Source organism: Gymnoscopelus microlampas, assembly GCF_963454915.1.
Source record: "Gymnoscopelus microlampas genome assembly, chromosome: 5".
Taxonomy (NCBI): Eukaryota; Metazoa; Chordata; class Actinopteri; order Myctophiformes; family Myctophidae; genus Gymnoscopelus; species Gymnoscopelus microlampas.
The window spans coordinates 28,589,692-28,610,527 of NC_139942.1; the positions used below are offsets into that span (position 1 = coordinate 28,589,692).

At 40.9% G+C, this 20,836-nt stretch overlaps 1 protein-coding gene across 1 annotated transcript in view; it reads left to right on the forward strand.

The window, feature by feature from the left end:
• LOC311045020 (choline transporter-like protein 5-A) overlaps positions 1-19,728 on the forward strand; it is a gene marked incomplete at both ends in the record, with an annotated part of 35,523 nt that extends 15,795 nt beyond the window's left edge. Inside the window, 19 exons of the mRNA XM_084056831.1 lie at positions 5,647-5,725; positions 7,544-7,628; positions 8,003-8,131; positions 8,539-8,599; positions 9,142-9,265; positions 9,495-9,578; positions 12,394-12,506; positions 12,699-12,830; positions 12,952-13,051; positions 13,582-13,674; positions 13,936-14,023; positions 14,120-14,388; positions 14,825-14,919; positions 15,766-15,869; positions 16,514-16,587; positions 18,035-18,105; positions 19,058-19,146; positions 19,235-19,319; positions 19,637-19,728. Coding sequence (XP_083912957.1) covers positions 5,647-5,725; positions 7,544-7,628; positions 8,003-8,131; positions 8,539-8,599; positions 9,142-9,265; positions 9,495-9,578; positions 12,394-12,506; positions 12,699-12,830; positions 12,952-13,051; positions 13,582-13,674; positions 13,936-14,023; positions 14,120-14,388; positions 14,825-14,919; positions 15,766-15,869; positions 16,514-16,587; positions 18,035-18,105; positions 19,058-19,146; positions 19,235-19,319; positions 19,637-19,728 — 1,967 coding nt within the window. The remainder of the gene's footprint in view (positions 1-5,646; positions 5,726-7,543; positions 7,629-8,002; positions 8,132-8,538; positions 8,600-9,141; positions 9,266-9,494; positions 9,579-12,393; positions 12,507-12,698; positions 12,831-12,951; positions 13,052-13,581; positions 13,675-13,935; positions 14,024-14,119; positions 14,389-14,824; positions 14,920-15,765; positions 15,870-16,513; positions 16,588-18,034; positions 18,106-19,057; positions 19,147-19,234; positions 19,320-19,636) is intronic.
• Between the last annotated feature and the right edge of the window lie 1,108 nt (positions 19,729-20,836).

The window sequence follows — 20,836 nt, forward strand, 5'->3', positions numbered from 1 at the left end:
TACTTTTTCCACCACAGCTCTAGTCTCCCTGGGGTCCAATGCAGTGGAGTGCACCTGCAGTCTTACGTACCCAGAAATATGATCAGTTGGGCCAGGCGCTACAGTATGTCTGTCTCTGCTTGACTTCGTCTCTATCCATCTCATATCTCTTTCTGAAATCAGCTGATGTTCACAGCGCAAAGTTTGATGAAAGATGACGAAATCTGATGGAATGATCGTTGTGAGAAGGAAAAAAGTAGAGTGAAGTGCATAGAGAGAGAGAGAGAGAGAGAGAGAGAGAGAGAGAGAGAGAGAGAGAGAGAGAGAGAGAGAGAGAGAGAGAGCGAGCGCAGAGGAGGAATTTTGTTTGGGATTTTCAAATATGCAACTCCCATTTTAAATGATACTGTAGGTTACTGGATCTCTATCACACTGGGTGACAAGGAGGGAGAGAGAAGGAGGGGATATAGAGAGAAAGCTAAGGACACAACGCGAGAGAGAGAGAGTCTGCAAGAAAAGAGAGGGGGAAAATAAAAGACAGCTAGGGAAGGGAGAGATAGAATGAAAGAGAATGACATAAAGGAGTCAGTGGGGAGATTTATCTTCAGCCTTTTGGGTAATAGAAAGATGGATAGATAGAGGTGAGAGAAAGACCAGAAGAAATTCACTTTGTTGCCTTTTGCTTTTGCAAAGTACACAATGCCCATGTCATGCCAATAAAGCATCCTCTGAACTGGAAAACATGAGGAGAGATTGAAAATGGAATGGTGTGTGTGTGTGTGTGTGTGTGTGTGTGTGTGTGTGTGTGTGTGTGTGTGTGTGTGTGTGTGTGTGTGTGTGTGTGTGTGTGTGTGTGTGTGTGTGTGTGTGTGTGTGTGTGTGTGTGTGTGCGTTTGCGTGTGTGTGTGTCGCGTGTGTATGTGAGAGAGAGACAGACCGCAGTCAAAAATCTCTTTGTTCCCTAAGCTTTTCATGTGGCATTTCAAATACACAGCATGGTGTCCAAGTCAGATACAAGAAACAGAATTTCAGCTTTATAATATGTAGGCGATTGGAGCCAAGTTATCCTACTTTTGTGCAAAAACAACTGAGTATGTAGCTGCCAATATTGTAGTATTGTAACATGTATTGACTAGTTGCGTCTTTACATTGACTAATACTGCATTGCAATGAAATTGCATTGTACCATGGGGGAATGCACCTGTAGTCTTTTGATTTTCCTTTTTTGTGATAAGTATTTTTTTCTGCATTGGTGTAAATTGGGTGAATCTTTTTTGTTTTGTTTAAGGGCTACCTTCCTGTTTTGCTTAAAAACCTTTTAGTTGGTTCATCTAAAATTAATTAAAAGGATGAACACTAATGATTTCGGTGACCCCATGAGCTTTCATCTAAATTAGTAGTGTAGTGTTTTTAAATGCATCAAGTCAACACTAGTGCACCCGGTGGATTCTGAAAACCTGTCTGGTAAATACCATACGGAAACCAGGGATGTGAATCATGTGGTTTCCTATGTGAGTGTTGCGTCAAGGTGCATTCAGAACAGATGTGATGAAGATAATCGGGTCGCTTTAATCATGGGAGCAGTGTCACTCTAGTGACAGGAGAGACACAAAGGGACTGATATTTTGTGAATGTGGTCACAACAGCATCGTCAATGTGTATGTCACCAGTGTTTGTTAGGTATGGTAAAACAATGGTTGCTTACCAGAGACAGTCAGCTCTTTCTCACTAGTCCATTTACAAGTCGTCGCTGTTGAGCAGAAACCTTGTATCTCCGCATTTCATCGTTACTTCTTCGTGCAAAAATAGCCAATCTATACACTCACGTGTTGCATCGCGACACATGGTGATCTTGTAGCTCTGCTATTTGTGCTATTTAATTATTTATTTTTTAAGTGATAGTGGTTAAATGTGTTTGTGGATTTAATAAATATTTAACGGTTTAAAAGTATGTTTTTTGTCAGTTCACCTAAAGTTAATGTAGAATGTATTGATAAAAGTAATCCCATACAGTAGCATTCCAGCTGTAGAAAGCAGACAGAGAGCAGAGGTGCAGTGTTGTAGTTTACTATATTGTATGATGTCATACATGCCCCTTCCATGATCTCTTTGTCTTCTCAGCTCACAACATTTAACCACCTACTGGTATTTACTTTACCTTATTTACTTAGTTGGCTGGGGTCCTCCAGGGCTATAGACTTGGTCTGTTCCTTTTGTTCCCCTCTACACCAAATCTCTTTGTGCAAAATTGTGCTATTTTCACCAAATGTTCACCTAGAATAAGGACGCTAGGTTTCATATGGTTAATATTACAATGAATGCATTTCAATATGACTTCATATGTGTATGTCTGAATTCATCATGCTTTATCTGCATGCCAGTTGCATTAACCATATTACCAAAGTGTGTGCATTTGATGTGTTGTAGCCTATGTGTGAGTGTGTTGTGTGTGTTCAGCTCCCTCACCAAAATCCTCAATTATAGATTGAATGTTAGCAGATACATTTTGTATGAAGCCAGTGTTAATGTGCCGAATAAAACATAAATATATCTTTCTCTGTCTCCAGATACTGTATACTGTATAGAACTCTCTCCATTTTCTCTCTCTTTCTTCTCTTGCCAATACATAAATAGTGTGTAGAGTAAGTAGAATATGATGCCCCATATTTTCGTATTTTTTAAGAGCAATATGGCAGCCTGGTGCAAACATTGCTAATCACACACAAAGTGAACATATTAGCCAGACCTGCACACAGTAGGGTGTGTGTGCGTGTGTGTGTGTGTGTGTGTGTGTGTGTGTGTGTGTGTGTGTGTGTGTGTGTGTGTGTGTGTGTGTGTGTGTGTGTGTGTGTGTGTGTGTGTGTGTGTGTGTGTGTGTGTGTGTGTGTGTGTGTGTGTGTGTATTCACACACGGACACACACTCAGGCACCAGCACATCCCCACAAAGACTCATCTGCCTGTGTCACAGAAACACACAAAGACACACACAGACAAAGACCACACGAAAATCCCCTCACTCAAGCCCCTCCACCTCCAAACAGATGACATCATTCCCAATGACATCATCCTCGGACTCACTCATTCACTCGCTCACTCACACCCACCCACCCACACACACCCACACACACACACACACACACACACACACACACACACATACACGCACACACATGCACGCACGTGCGCGCGCACACTCACACTCACACACACACAACACACACACACACACACACACACACACACACACACACACACACACACACACACACACACACACACACACACACACACACACACACACACACACACACACACACACACACACACACACACACACACACACACTCTCAGAAATATGCAGACACAGGAATGCTCTAATCATTTACTCCCTGCTGTATTTACCTCCCTCTCAATTATTTCCTTTCCTATTACCTTTATATTTTTTTCCTGTCCTTTCCTCCTGTATATCATGCACAGAATACATCTGCTGCTATGCGCATGCACCTTTATATCTTATCTCAGGTATCATGTGTAAATATGCAGATAATTTGCTATTTGTTTTTTTCTTGTTTGATCTCCCCCCTTCTTTTTCCCTTTCTTTCTTCTATGGGAATAATGATACGATTGGTACTATGCACGAAAACTAACTTCACCTACTTCTTTACTCTGTAAACCTGTGACAATAAAGCTGATTCTGATTCTGATTCTCACCAACACCTTTAGCACTTTGATCTATTACTCTCCTCTCTTCCCATTTCATTTAATATCCTCTCCTCTCCTATCCTTTCATTTAATTTCCTCTCCTCTCCTCTCCCCCCTCCCTCCTCACCTACTCTCTTTCTTTTTGCACCTTTTGCACCTCTTGTGTTCTCTTTGTCTCACTCTCTATTCTCTTCTCCTCCTTGTACAACCTCTGGTCCTCTGGTTCTACTTCCATTATTGTTAACTCTCCTCTCCTCTCCTCTCCATCTTAGCATATCCTGTGTCATTCTAGCCCCCTTTCTCCTCTCTGGCATCATTCTCCTTCATTCTCTTCTATCATTGGTGAATATATCACCCTTTTCACAGCTTTAGCAGAATGACATTGTTTACGTAATGGAAGTCATCTAAATGGCGGGTAATATGAAATACTGAAGCACTTGTCCCATTAACATGATGAATATTGGTTCTCCAGACGCACATTTAATACTTACGTTTTTTTTCCCTGTAATGTCTATGCTACCCCCCCCCCCCCCCCCCCAAAAAAAGAAAAGGACGCAATGTTTTGTGTTTTATCCTTTTGACAGATGTATATGAACAATTTCATGTACATGTGTATTAATTGTCAATAAAAGCATCAATCAATCAATCAATCAATCCCATGGACTGTAAGTCCCCAACCAAGCCAGTATTTAGCTCTGTATTGGAGAACAATGTGACATAAAGAAAGGATATTGTTGTGTTAGTGCTAGCTATTAAGTGGAGAGGAATGTTGTTGTTGTTGTTTTTACTGACTGTGCGTAAAGGTTGCTGTTGTTGAATTGGGTGTTGATATTTCCGCACACTGGAAGCTACACTGACTGTAAAAGCCTTAGTGTTAAATGAATTAGTTGTAACTCTGAAATTGCATAAATGTAACCATTTGGTTACTTTTATACACTCAGCGGTGCAAACCCATCAACTTTGGGTGGCCTGTCTGACTGGAGGAAGGGCTGTCAAATAGCATTTCTGGGATAAGGATCAAAGAACAAAGAATAGGAGTCTTGCAGCAACACAGCTGATATTTGTCCTGAAATGGCTTTGAGCAACACACTGTACTCCTGTCCCAGGCATTACTGTAATCAAAGCCTGGGATCAATACCATTTTCGGGTATCTGATCCGGTCGGAGCAGAAATACTTTACGTCATCATTACGTCATCAGGTGGCTGGAACCAACGACCGGAACCATCGGCGCCATGCATCTCCAAAATGATTCCCCTAGTTTAAAACTTGTTTAGTTTTGTATAATTGTTTCGTTTCTTTTGGTATAATAATCGTTAGGTATGTCCATCTTTTATTCTAACTAGTAGCACGACTAACGAGACTAAACGAATTGATTCGTTTTACGTGGGGAACAAAAACAATGCAACGCCAACCGGAACGAACCGCCGAAACCACCATTCTTTTTTTCTTTTTTCTAAACCGGATCACACGGCTAGTTTTATAACGAATACAAGGCTTTCCTCCGAGGTGGAAAGGCTGGTGGTGATGCGAGGTCACTTCCTGTGAAACGACTTTCCAACGCAGTCTGGAAACTCAACTCTTCAGACTCCACGTCACCCCCTAGCCTTCCTCATTCCTCGCATCACTACTTGTTGCCTATTTACAGTTGGGCATGCTGTGCCAATCACAGGCAGTTTTGAGTGTGCGGAGGCTCCCTTTAATTGTTCATTTGCACATATACAAACAAAGTGGAAGTTACAAATATATAGTAACACTTTTTCGGAAAACTGATCAACAAGCTGACAACGTGTCACATTTCAGCAAGCGTCAAAGTATAAATTAGGCTTTCATTGTGTTTTCTCTGTCTGTCTGTGTGTGTGTGTGTGTGTGTGTGTGTGTGTGTGTGTGTGTGTGTGTGTGTGTGTGTGTGTGTGTGTGTGTGTGTGTGTGTGTGGGGTGTGTGTGTCTGTCTCTGTCTCTCTAGCCTGGTTACATGGTGACCCCAGGAAGGTGCTCCATCCTACAGACAGCTATGGACAGTTCTGTGGTCAGACAATCAATGCGTAAGTCCACAACTCTACATGCAGCATTCTAACAATCAGACCTGCTTTCCTCAAACGTCAGACCTAACAATACCAATGAATACCAGAGTATGCATGTTTTTGTTTGGCATTTTTGCTTTATTTCTCTGTGTGTGGTGAACATTGTGACATTTAATTATGCTTCCATCTCCGGATGGGTAATTACCTGTCATCAGTAAAATTATACATTTCTAATTCCTTGATTCTGATTGGCTGGTTTCCGTTTAGTAGATGTGATAAAACAGACAATAATCTACTCCTTAGATCAATCACAGGTGCGTTATTTTTTTATACAGTGATACAGCATATCTGTAGCTGAACGATGGAAGGGGAGCGCTTGTTTTCCTTACAAGCTCCGGCCGTGCGGGTCTTTTAAGCACTGCCCGTGTGGGACGGCAAGTGACTGAGGGGCTTCGGGCGGGGCTTGTAAAGAAAACAAGCTTTCCTCATCCCTCGCAAACCATCTGTGCTGGAAGGCTAAGTAGCTAGGGTAGCAGTTTACACGGGAAGTTCACGGTTCGCAGTTCCAATGCGATTGAGCCAACAGTTATGTTTTGTTTCTCTATGTGTTTGTTTGGGAAGAGTTGACGTCTAACACACAGCCTAGCCGGACTGGCTGAGTAAACTCGTCTCTGTTAGGTGGAAGTTGCTCTTCCTGGTAGCCGGGAACTACTTTCTTGTAAAAGTTGTTTTTGTAGTGAATTATTAAGAACTGTTTTAATTGGGACGTGTCTATGATTTTCATGTAGCCATATTTGTAACCGTTTTAGAAAAGCAATAAGCCACGCGAGGTCTCAGGATACCTGAGGGGGTCACTACGCCCCTCAGCCATTATCAAATACTTGGTAAACTGCGTCCTCTAGTGGCTTATTGCTTTAATCTAAAAGCCTGGCAGTGATGCTGCTGCATTCTCAGGTCTGACTGGTCAGTGTAGAAATTCCCCCTGATGACGTTAACTGATGGCTGATTGACAGACCGTTACCATGGAGGTGATGAAAATGAATCATCTTCAGCAGGCTGCAGGACAGTGATAAGGGATGCATGTTTGTGAGTGTACTGTGTGTGTGTGTACTGTGTGTGTGTGTGTGTGTGTGTGTGTGTGTGTGTGTGTGTGTGTGTGTGTGTGTGTGTGTGTGTGTGTGTGTGTGTGTGTGTGTGTGTGTGTGTGTGTGTGTGCGCGCGCGTGCAAAGTAAACCGGTTTACAGACTGAGGTGAAGACTGAGATGGTCAGTCAATCTCATAAATGTTTGTGTTGGAGTGACATCTATTGTTGGATTGTGATGATGATGATGTATGATGTATTGATTTTGTGTTTTGTCTAATGTAGTCACTGTCAATGTCACTATGTAGTGATCATCGGGTCACTTGTGATTCCCAAATTACTAGAGCATGTTTAACAAGACTTGCTCTCGAGGTGAGGGTACATTTTCATACTGTAAGTCCCTGTGTGAAGCAAGGTCATACTATATGTGGCCTACCCAGTTTAGAAATCACTTGCTTGTTGATTAAATTAATGTGCTTGCAGAAAAAATGAAATAAATACCTCAAATGTTGTGTCCTGGTGTTGTCCAGGCAACTATTTAGTGAGATGTTTCAGCCATTAAAATCATTGAGGCTCAAATAGCTCCTACTTAATACTGTTTCAATGTCTAATAAGCTGATGTTGCCATTTTGTTATGAAATGTCAATCCAATAAAAGGGGAATTACCAAAGGTTTGGAATGTATTGTGCACACAACATAGCAATAAACAAAGATACATTTCTAATGTGAGAGAGCTTGTGTTTTTATGATTTGACAGGAAAAAGCCAATCCTGTTCTATTTCAACATCCTCAAATGTGCCAACCCAGCTGTGTTGATCAACCTCCAGTGCCCTACCACCCAGGTAAAAATACAAATAAAAAACACGAATGGCTGTCTATACTTTTTGAGTCTATTTTTGCCTTTTGTGTTTTTGTTCCCCTGTTCCACTTTTTTTTAATGTGCATTTGATATGGATAAATTAAGCACATTTGTAAACCATGAAATGAGGGCAGACGTGCCCTTGTGTATTACTGTCATCTAACAACAGAATACAAAATAGTGCACAACAGTGAATAGAATAGAATAGAATAGAATAGAATACCTTATTGTTTATATATAATATGTCAAGTTTACCTTTGGCTTCACTGTGGTAGAATAAAAAACAACTAATAAACAATGTAAATGTATGAACAATTATATAAAAAGTGGAGACACAGTTCTCTGTTCCTCTTTCAGATGTGTGTGACAAAGTGCCCAGACAGATTCTCCACCTACTCAGACATGCAGTTGCAGCACAAACTGAGCAGGACTTACTGGGACTATTATAAACAGTTCTGTAAGCCCGGATTCAATAACCCCAATAAGGTATTATAGTATTTATTATAACACACAATTATGAAACATTGTACAACATCTGTAAAAGGCTGGGATAAAGTTAAAGATATGCTGTAACTTGTTGATGGTTTTCAAGACATACATTGTGATTCATTAAGCTCTATAATAGTGTACAAAAGTGTATAATACCATTATGCAATTTACTTAACGTAAATAATGAATAATTAAGCAATATTATGATTGAGGATGTTTACTGTTATTATTGCAACAATATAATAATATTTTCACCAACAGTATGTATTAGTGAACCATATAATAGATTGATTTAACATGGCTACTTGCCAAAGTACTGTATAATCAGCCTTGTTAAAATTAAAAGTCCCTCCTACCATCTATCTAGAATTTTTCTCTCACTTTTGTGCTAATCTCTCTTCCAGCCAGTATCTCAGGTTCTAAGAGATGAGGACTGTCCCTCTATGATTGTACCTAGTAAACCATGTAAGTATGTTACTTTTCTTGCCACCGCACCACCTAGGGCTGGTTAATTAACCGAAAATACATTTAAACCAATAATTACAACCAATAACGACTTATTACCGAACAATCGAGAAGAAAGGTTTTTGCTTTGTTTCTATAGGCTCAAATCAAAGATTCGACATGAAAGAATTCTAATTTGATTCGTCTGATTAATCATTTGACCCTGTATTACAGTATATACTTCCTTGTACAATGATGATGTTGGTGTACAAAAAAGAAAAAGACAAGAAAAAGCCAATCTACAAGTTTGTAGAGCGGCTATTTTCACTATTTTTATAATGATTCATTAATCGTAATTGAGGAAAAAGTTTGAATTAATCGTGATATTGATTCGAAGTTATATTGCCCGGTCCTACCACCACCTCAGGGAGGTCATTGTCAGGCTTGCTCATTATCAACATTCAGTGTACTGTGGTGTTAGTCATGCTTGCATAGAAATCCTATGTCTCTCTCTATCTGAGATAGAGAGACAGTCTGACAGAAAGACTTTCTGTCTTTCTTAGTCCTGCAGAGGTGTCTACCAGACTTCATCACTCTGAATGGGACACTGACAGTAGCTAACAGGACAAGGTTTAAAGACGCTCTGGATACCGCACGCAGTGTCACTGAACTCAGAGATGCTACCCAGTAAGAGCCATCCTATCTTCTATCTACCTACGTATATATGTTTGCTTACCTACAGTATCTATCTGTCTATTTTAATTTATGTATGTATACACAGTAAGATCCTGAGTGGTAATTGGTGTTAACATGCGGCCCGAATGGCGAATGAGGCGCCTCTACCTGTTTATGTCTATGATTACCACGTCCAGCTTAATTATGTGTGTTACATTTTAAATGTCTCTTCTCTCTGCAGAGGGATAACAGGGCTCGTGGACACCAAGGAGCTTGGCATGAAGATAGTAGAAGATTATGCCAACTCTTGGACATGGATACTCATGTAACCACACACACACACACACACACACACACACACACACACACACACACACACACACACACACACACACACACACACACACACACACACACACACACACACACACACACACACACACACACACACACACACACACACACACACACACTCTCAATCTATTGAAGACCACTAATGAAATGTTTGAAGCCTCTGTTTTAGCCAGGGCTTGTAACCAGCAGGTCATCAGTTGAAATTGCTGGGATGAAAGCAAATGAATAATGTTTTACAGACTAGAATAAAGACACCAAGGATAAGACAGTAGTGATGTAACAATGAGAAGCATGTGCAGGCTAGGATTGGGACTTAATGAGGAAGTACAGTAATGCATCACTTTTCTGTTATCTAGTCTGGTACTCTTTATATCAATGATTTATGTTCATACACTCAACTCAACGCAACTCAACTCAAAGTTTATTTGTAAAGCACATTTAAAATGACAGAAGCCAACCAAAGGGCTGTACAGACAAACAACAACAAAACACAACACAGTAAAATACAACAAAATGGAATGCAATTAAGAAAAGAATATATGAAAATAAACAGCACACAACGGTAACAATGAGCAAGGTCTAAGGTCCTAGGGTGCATGCTTGTCTCAGCTGTGCTCAAAGGCCAGAAAAAAAGAAGTGTGTCTTCAATAGTGATTTTAGACTGAGCAGCTCTAATATGAAAGGGCAGGCTGTTCCATTGCCTGGGAGCGGGTGCAGCTAAAGCTCTGTCACCTCTGGTCTTTAGCCTAGTCTTAGGCCACATCCACACGGAGACGATTTCAGGTGAAACCGCATACGTTTTTAATCGTTTACAGGCACGACCAGCAGCAACTGGTCGGCTGACCGTAGAGCTCTGGGTGGGGTGTTGTCCTGTATACGATCTGCAAGGAAGGGGGGAGCCAGCCCCATTTTAACTTTAAAAACAAACATCAAAAGCTTAAAAAATGATTCTCAAGCGCACTGGGAACCAATGTTGCGAGGCCAGAACCGGAGTAATGTTTCACACCTCTTTGTGCTGTTAAGGAGGCGGGCAGTGGCATTCTGGATTAGCTGCAGGCGCCTATAAGCAATGACTGATCTATGCTGACGTACAGGGAGTTGCAATACACTGATTATTGCTGATTGCTTATTTTGCCTTGAGCTGTATGTCCTGTATTGTTTATGCCAGTGATTTCTTTATTTTGTACAGCACTTTGGTCAGCACTTTTGACTTGCCTAGACAAGTAGACATGATATCATGAAGGCTTGTATGGTCTTGGAAATGCTGAACATTTCGAACAGTAGCTCAACTATTTGCGGTTTGTATCGTCCTTTTTTAAAGCATTTTTCACTGGGTTTTGTTGAATTTTTATTTGCATTGTTTAGTACCTTTATTAGAATGTTAAACCCCATGAGATGCATCATCTCGTTTTCGAAGGGGTCCTATTTAAAGAATAGCTCACGTTTGTTTTTTCTTGGCCATGAGGAAAAGTCGATCTCTCAGCAGCTTGACCATCATCTTCAGCCAGTTCCTTGACACTCTCTGATGTGTTTGGCTGTTTGTCGACACTTCAATTTGTTGATGTGCGTGGCTGTTTCTTGACACTCCTTCTATTCTCTGCTGTGTTTCTTGTTCTATGTTCATAATGGGTTATGTGTCTGCTTTTCTTTGGCTCTGATCTGCAGCCTCTGGTTCTTCTTGATCATTCTGTCTCCTCCTCTGCTCTTTCTTCCAATTGTCAACTTTCTAACTCCGTCTCACTTCTTCCACTTGTTTTTTTGTGTTCCTAATTGTGTGATTTACTTTACATGTGGATACTTAAGCGGAGAGCTCATTTTTCTAGTTTATATTCATTTTGTGTGTGTGTGTGTGTGTGTGTGTGTGTGTGTGTGTGTGTGGGGGGGGGGGGGGGGGGATTTGCCAGATGGCCAGTCTGAGCCTGAGTGTGTGTAGAGTTTGTTGCAACCACAGAGTGGGTTTTGTGGTTCAAGGGTCCCATGAGTCTGAATCACTTCCACACAAAAGTCATAATAATTCCACTCACTTCTTTACACTAGTAAACAAACCTGTGATGTGACAATAAAGCTGATTCTGATAGTAGATTACAGTTACTTGCACAGTCAAGTCCTTGGCGTCTTTATTCAGCATTCATCTCATACAGGAAAGCAGTTAAACCTCCTCAGTGGCTGACATTAAATAGATTGTGGCTGGACATAAGGCCACAATCTGAACCTTATATGTCCAGTGGCAGAACATAAAGTGTTACCAGGTGTTTGAGTGTACAGCAATGTTTCTGATAGCAATGTGCTTCAGTAAAATGTCCATGGACAAATAGGTCTGTTGCTATCTCGTCACTTTCTAACTAAACATGAATTCACACTAAATATAAATGTAACTGATTACTTATCATTGTGATTAACTGGTCATTGAAGAATGAATTAAATGTACAGTACCCTATAGGCAAGAGCGGTAGACGTCTTTTGTTTACTATTGACTGATGACTGAAGCCACATTAGTCTAATAACCATTACAATGAAGTCACATGTCCTCTGGTTGCTAGCTGTAATTCTGTCTTAAAACAATGTAATTTAATGGGAGTGAGTTTTCCTTATTAGCCCCTTGAATCTGGGAAAGCATCTGTGTCAAGTTTTTCAGAAAACTGTTAGGAATTAGAAGGTGTTTTTAGAATCGGCCTCAGGTTTAAATGGGTTAGGTACTTACGATGAACATAACTGCAGACTAATTTATTTTATTTCCACGGTCTATATGCCTAATATTTGCACATGCGTTGGTCTTTGTCTTCCAGAGGTCTGCTGATAGCCTTAGTGATCAGTCTAGTCTTCATCCTGCTGCTGAGGTTTACAGCTGGCCTGCTGCTATGGATTACAATCATCACCGTCATACTGCTTCTAGCATACGGTACACTGTGTGTTTTGTGCATGTGACTGATAAAAACACGTTCCTTCATTTGAAAGGAAACCCTGACCTATTGAATTTCAGTTTGTCATTTGTCTTCAATAGCACTTGTCACAATGACAAAAGACACCAAAATAAAGCTAACACTATGTGCGCGCGTGCGTGTACATTATATGTGCATGTATGTCTCTCTAGGCATGTGGTACTGTTCCATGGAGTTGTCTCAGCTCAAGAAGAGAGAAGGTTCTGACGTTGCCATCATAGAAATTGGCATACAGACTGACCTACAAGTCTACCTACAGCTCAGACAAACATGGATTATTTTCTGTAAGTATTTAGCTTTCTAGATACAGTAACTCAATCAGCTACCCCTTTACTATTGTGTGCGTGCGTGCGCACACTGAATCTTTCTTTTTTTATTTTTTCTGTCTTTGCCTCTCTCTCTCAGTGGTATCTTTAGGGGTGACAGAAGTTTCCATCGTTTTGATGTTGCTCTTTCTAAGGAGGAGGGTCCGTGTGGCTATCACCCTGCTCGGGGAGGCTAGCAAGTATGGAACATAACCTACCCTTTGATCCTAAAACATGTGCCATTTACTAGAGCCTGTGCACAACACATAGTGTATCATATATATGATACACTATGTGTACAATAATAATATAATTTTCTGTCAATATTGTGCAATCCTGTTTTATAGTACACTATTATTGTACACTATGTGTACAATAATAATATAATCTTCTGTCAATATTGTGCAATCCTGTTTTATAATGATAGTATTGAATATGTGACTTACTGAAGTAGCCTTATTAAAAGCAAGAACAACACATAGTCCGCAAAATAAAATTATGATTATGTCACTGACATCCGTATTATTTCTTTATTTATCATTTTCATTATACATTTATTTGAAATTATACCATTTGTTGTTTTGTTTTTCAGCAGGTTATGGATCTAATGTCCCATTTCACATGTGAATAATGTCTTATGGTAGCCAAAAAATTAGCATTACAACTTCCAATTCAAGTGAGACATGTAAGACATGAGTTGTTTAACTTTGTTGTTTGATGTCTTTTACAGAGCCATTAGCTACATCATGTCTAGCCTGTTCTATCCTGTGTTCACCTTCTTCTTGCTAGCTGTCTGTCTCGCCTACTGGGCAGTTACTGCTGTGTATCCTCCCCGCAATGGAAACACTACATAAGTTGTGTTGGAATTTGTCTAATTGTTTGTAGACATATGTAATATAACGTCGCTGTCTGGCAGAAAATGTTTATCTTTTTAATGTTTTCTGTTTTGTTTTTTCTTATGTTTTTAATGTTTATTATCTGAAAATATTGCACACCCTCTGGCCAATCAGACTTTATGATGACGTTTAATTTCCATGGCCATAGTATATACAGTATAAACCTTAACCAGGATTGCATGAACCAGTTTCCTTGCATCATCGGGGGAGGCTGTGTACAAGGTGATGTCTCCTGAACCTAACTGCTCCTATGCCAACAGAACTTGCAACCCTGAGGTACCTCATTATATACCTCACCTTCATTATATCAGACATCGTGTGCTTTCCCAGTTCAGAACCATGTCAGTGAATTAACTCCTCTCAACCTCTCAGACATTCAACAGTAGTGGCATACGAAACACACCCTCGTGCTCAGGGTCGCAGTGTATGTTTGCCTTCTATGGTGGCGAGACCCCCTACCATCGCTACCTGTTTCTGCTGCAGCTGTCCAACCTACTGGTGTTTCTATGGCTGGTGAACTTCAGCCTGGCCCTTGAGCAGTGCACCCTGGCTGGTGCCTTCGCAAGCTACTACTGGGCCAGGAGAAAGCCTCAGGACATCCCGCCGTGCCCACTGTTCTCTTCCTTTAGCAGGGCAATAAGGTAACAGGAAGGTAGCATTAGTATAAGGTGGTATAGTAGTAATAGTAATGCATACGAGGTTCATATCATGTCATGTGGTGCAGTGACAACCCAAAAAAATTGCATTTAAAGAGCAACTTACAGGATTCACATTAGCACAACATTGCACTGAAGAACATAAATTCTGTTTCAACCAACCTTTTGTAAAAATAAATAAAAACCCCAAAACATAAATTTGTTACCAAGATATCTAACCAATGATCAAAATGTATGGTATGCAAAGTATGATTATGTAATCTCGTGCGCGCGCGCGCGCACACACACACACACACGCACACGCACACGCACACGCACACGCACACGCACACGCACACGCACACGCACACGCACACGCACACGCACACACACACACACACGCACTGTTGATCAACGACTGTTGATGTGTCTGTCTCTGAAGGTACCATACAGGCTCACTGGCATTCGGGGCGCTGGTTTTGTCTCTGGTCCAAATGGTCCGAATAGTACTGGAATACCTGGAGCAGAAACTGAGAGGTTTGCACTGACACACGCACGCACACACACACACACACACACACACACACACACACACACACACACACACACACACACACACACGCACGCACGCACCCACGCACACACGCACGCATGAGATTATTCCCCGGCCATTCATTGTTGCCCGAGGTCATCTGTATGCATCTTTGTGCTCATACCCATAGCCTCATGTATTCAGCAAGTCAACAAGAAAATAACATTTGATAAACACTTTAACAAAGTACTTGTACCCCAGTGAATGAAATGGACATCCTGCTGGGATTCCCCACAGTGTGGCAAGTGAGTTGGCTGAGCACATGGCAGGTGCTGCTGGTAGGCTTGTCCTGGTTGGCACACAGACAGACAGTCTGTGAACCATCAAAGGCTGTTTTCTGCTCTGTGTTTTGGTTCCTTTGTGCCGGGATAAACTCCAGTGTCTCCTAGCTATGTATGAATTCTACCATACCATTCACAGACAGCGTGTTTTAGCAATGTCGTGGTGGCACTTGCCTGCACTGCTTGGTCAGCCATCCGTATGAGCCCTAGGGCTGATAGCACTTATCAGCCCTAGAACCGATACAATGAATACAGCTTATAACGCTCTCTGCCCTTTTATAACTCACTTCACCCAGGGCAAGCTTGTTATATGATACATATATATCCTGCATACATACACTCACATGCCTGCATGTAAACCCATGTTTTGCCTGCATTGCGTGAAGTTCTGATTAATAGTCCTACTGTATATCCAACCACTTCTACTATTTTACTCAAGAGCTTGTGTGTGCGTGTTTGTGTGTGCGTGTGCGTGTGCGTGTGCGTGTGCGTGTGCGTGTGTGTATCTAGGAGCCAACAACGCAGGAGCCAGGTTCATACTCTGTTGTCTAAAGGGCTGCTTCTGGTGTCTGGAACGATTCATCCGCTATATGAACCGAAATGCCTACATCATGGTGCGTTTTTCTATGCATTACTCTCAGAGTATGATTTACAGTACATACAGTAGTACTACATGTATGTATATGTAGTAGTGTGATGATAGTGATAGTAGTGTCAGTGCTATGTCTTTTGGTTTAAATAGATACAATAAAATGGCTGGTTGAATCGGCGGTTCTGGACAACCGGCTCTCCATATATGCCAAATATGGTCGGCGTATCTGTTGGATCAGCGGTTCTGAACAACCGCCTATCCGACCGACTCCACGCCGGGCACACTCTCAGGTCTTTGGCGGCGCACGCACAGAATGTTTTTGTGTTCTTGAGATTCGTGAACTACAGAAACACATACACACTGACACGCGCACAGAGCGTAGTGAAAGTCATGTGCTTGCAAAAAAGTAAGTAAACATATTTAGTTACTGTCCACCACTGGTTACAGCTTGCAGCTCCCTCCACGATGAGTTGTTGGAGTAGAATCGTTCTTTGATATGCTTTGCATTCAGCCATGCCTGAGTGGATTGCTTTACTGAATGTGTACAGGACTTTTCTGTACAACTCCCTGTCTCCCTTTCTGAGTGCCTTCTCCTTATAGGCCCCTGGAATCTGTAATTCCTCAGTGAACCATGATTTGTCATTGCCATTGTCTCCTGTCTACTAGGTGGCCATCTACGGTAAGAACTTCTGTACATCCGCCAGGGAGGCATTCTTCCTGCTGATGAGAAATGTAGTCAGGTAAGGCTAAAGCCAATACTAACTATATTCATGTATTTGTCTACTAAAAACATGACTATAGATCGCATAGCCTGTGGTGAAGTAATGCTAATAAACAGCTTTAATTAATTATTAATCAGTTCATTAATTAAGATGGTCTGACAGAGTTTTGTCTTCTTCCGCTCACAGAGCCTTACCAACAGCGCCTACATGTACTGTACCAGTATGCATTGTAGATAAGGTTCTCATCAGCACAGATGTATATTTACGGTCGTTGATAGTTAGAGTTTCAGACCACAGAACAAACACAAAGCATTTAAAGGAAGTTAGAAGAACATACCATTATGGTCTGTGATTTGCGCTCGGGTTACTTCCTTAATGTTTGCTTTGCAGTCCACACACTATACACTATACACACTACACACTATACAATTGACCCACTCAACCACTGAATGTCAGAATACACTGACACCGCTAGGTGGCAGTAATAAACCATACTGCTACAGCAATAGACCAATTATTTGTTTACCAACATTGAGACTGGACGCACAGGTGATTGTTTCATGCAATCAATTCCCAACATACTGTATTGTGTCGGGGTGCGCTGGTTTCAGTGCATTCAACCTCCTCTTGTGTGTTGGCTAGTGAGGTGCGCCCTAGCGAGGCATGACCAAATGGGTTTCATTTGGTGCCGGCCTGCGCGTACATACTGTGTGACGTCGTCTGTTAAGGGGTCTATACATAGGACATTGACAATAATTGGCTATAATAAGTGTTCCTTCAAGAGCAAGGGGTGTTAAACAAGAATCAAGAGGGTTTCTTTGTCACTACTCATACAGGTGAAAAACAAAGTTAATATTGTACAGTAACTTAATATGAGTTCATATGTAACTTAAACCTTTAAGACCTGGAACGCATCTGTGTCACTTTTTTTAGATTTCTTTGGCTATTCGCCGTGCTATGAGCTTGTAGATCTGCTATTAAAAAAAAAAAAAAAAAAAATCCAAAAAACTCTTAGGATTTAGATTTTTTTTAAGAATCCCCTCAGGTCTTAATGGGTTAAATATCTGATAGAGTATAGAGGCATGACTCCTGTAAGGAAGTCTTAAAAGAGCTATCCAATGATTTGCAAACTTTCGTTGTATCTGCTTACCTAGGGGAATACTAAACACACAAATGTTCAGGAAACAAAATGGAAGCTACAGTACAGTAGATTAAAATCCAAACTTCTAATCGAAAACCACCACAAGAGGGGAAAAAAAGGTTTAGAAACTGCAAGCGGAAATATAGATGTTCTAGTTTGAAATCAGGCAAAATGGGATTGGCTGAATAAAAAAGCAGAAACACTGGCTGAATGCTGTAGAAGTGTTTCACAATGTCCCTACTTGACTCCGGACAACAAGCAGGAGTGAGGAGCGTGTACAAATGGATTATTGCAGAGCTCACTGACTCCCTCTGTTGTCCTCAGGGTTGCCGTTCTGGACAGAGTGACGGACTTCTTGCTGTTTCTGGGTAAAATACTAATAGCAGGAGGAGTGGGTAAGTCCCTGTGGTGTTTGAAATTATCTTTATAGGGGGTGTAAGTGATTATTATATTTTGTGTTAAAAGAAAATACTTTCTTAAGTCGGGATATCAATTGTATCCAATTAGGAGAGTGAACGCATGCAGGATACAGGATGAACCAGTTACAGTAAACGAAATTGTAATTGGAACACTATACAGTACAATTTAAGATTGGATGAAATTGGTTACACACCTTAAAATGTATTTTCTGTTTATTAAAGTACTGGAGAGATGGGGAGACCCCTGTTACTGAACAAACACTCTATAGCAATGATTACTATCAGAATATAGCTTAAACTTTTGAACTAAAAACCTTTTGTATTAACCAAAACTATATCACTTACAGCACCTTTAAGTGGTTCACTAACTTAAAGGGGTAGTTCGCCCAAGAAATTACTTTTTTCCTATCGTTTGCCTAGCCTTTGATGTCTTTGACCCACAGAGAATTTTAGTTAGTAAAACATTCCTTAACGTTAAATCGAGAATCCAAAAATGAAGAAAACACTTGATGAATGGAATGACTCAGAGACCCTATACGTAACAACAGCAAAACTATATGAAAAATCCGTCCATAAACCCCAAAACACTGCTCATAGGGTGTCCCAAATGTCTTCTATCATTTTGTATAAAGCTCCGGTAAAACATATTCTTCTTGATGAAAATGAACACGCGCCTGGGCGCTCGCGTGCATATGAATGATCTCCGGTTGAACCCCACGGGCACGCCCATGCACATTCTTCGCTTGTGCATGTCACAGTAAACAATAGAAATAAAGTAATTTCTTGGGTGAACTACCCCTTTAATGATGTTTTACATGAAATAGAGGAGGGTTGTGTTACTTTTGCATGTACTTTACAGTATATGCTAGGTATGGGTTTGCAATGACAAATGTGTGTGTAATGTATGTATTTACTGTGTGTTTTGTAGGTGTGGTGGCATTCTTCTTCTTCACCAAGAAGATTCCTGCCGTTCAGGAGGAAGTACCAACTCTTAACTATTACTGGGTCCCCCTACTGGTCAGAAACACCTTCTCTCACGCACATACAGTATACACTTTAGCTCTGTAGGGTAAGATAGCTCTAACCATTGTATTCTTCGCACCAGACGGTGGTGATAGGTTCCTATCTGATCGCCCATGGCTTCTTCAGCGTGTACGCTATGTGTGTGGACACCCTGTTTCTCTGCTTCTGTAAGTAAAGTTCCTTTGGCTGGTGCATCAGAGAGAAGCTTAATATATTAAAAGATTAAACTAATTCTGCACTGCTCTTTCAATCATGACTCATTATATAACAGCATAATCCATAATCAATTTCTGTTTTTCTCTTTCCAATATCCCATTTTTACATTTTCTCTGATTTCCCTCAATCTGCCACTCCCTCACCTAACTGTCATGCATAAATCCTTTCATCCGTCTGTCCGTCCGACGTCCGTCCGCCCGTCCATCCATCCATCCATCCATCTTTGTCCACACCTTCATTTTCTCCCTCCATTCCTGCAACCCATCAGGTGAAGACTTGGAGAGAAACGATGGCAGCACAGGAAAACCTTTCCTAATGTCCCCAGAACTGCACAGAATTCTGGGAAAACCTAGCCATTGACAATGATGGTTCTCATCCTCTGCACATCACATACCACATCACCATGCCAGTCCCTGATCTGGTTGGTCATCTTCTTCCTGAGTTGGTGAAGCAGGCCTCTGTGCATGCATTTGTATGCACTAGTCTTCACATTCTGTGACATCCCCGTCCACTACTCTGTTTTCCTCCCTTGCCATGGAAGTGTTTACATTCAGTATGTTCCATGCAGCAACAACAGGGCTTGTGTTTGGGTTGTCAGAACACTGTGCAACTGTAGTTAATTGGAACAAGCACTGATTACTGAAGAATGGTTGTCGGAAGAGACAAAGTGAGATGCGTTACTTGAACTAGCGTCCCACCCTAGTCCGTAAACTATTTACTCCTGCATAATTTACAACTTGAAGAATAGTTGTAAAAGCTTTACTTCTCATTGACTGAGAGAGACACAGGATGACACTTGCTCATACCAATGTAGAATTGATAAAAAGAGGACTTGACAACAGTGCCATCCTGTTTCTGGAAAGCCAAACCAGTATGTTATTGTCGGATTGTTACAAACATTAGACTACAGCACAATGTATATGACTTGAACTTGTACCATTAAGCCAAAACGATGGTTAATCATTGTTGCTAAACAATTAACGCTCATCTCTGTCAACTTTTGGATTATCGACTTCAACAAATCTTGACCAGGGCTTAGGATCCCCTGTTCTTGTTGGTGCAACCAAAGGACATCTATTTCAGCATGCTTTAAAAATGTATATGCACTTTTCTCATTTTTATCCACTGGGCTTTTAGTATCACGATACTTGGATATCTATGGACTCATGCTGTCATGGACAATGAGTGTGTTTACAATTACATGAACACTAATACCCATATTACTGGGAATTATCAAGATATGGAAATAATCAAATGAAATTCACATTTTCTGCATTCTGCACACAGCAATGTAGGCTTAATTACACAGGTGTTGATTGCAGGAATCCCAATGCACTTAAATGTCCAATCCACCACATTTTTATTTCGGCCAGGTTTACATAATTTAATCAAACTTTGGGTTTCTCCATAAAGGCTTGTATTTCCTATATCAAGTGAAGTCATTATCAGACACGTGAATGTCAAAAAA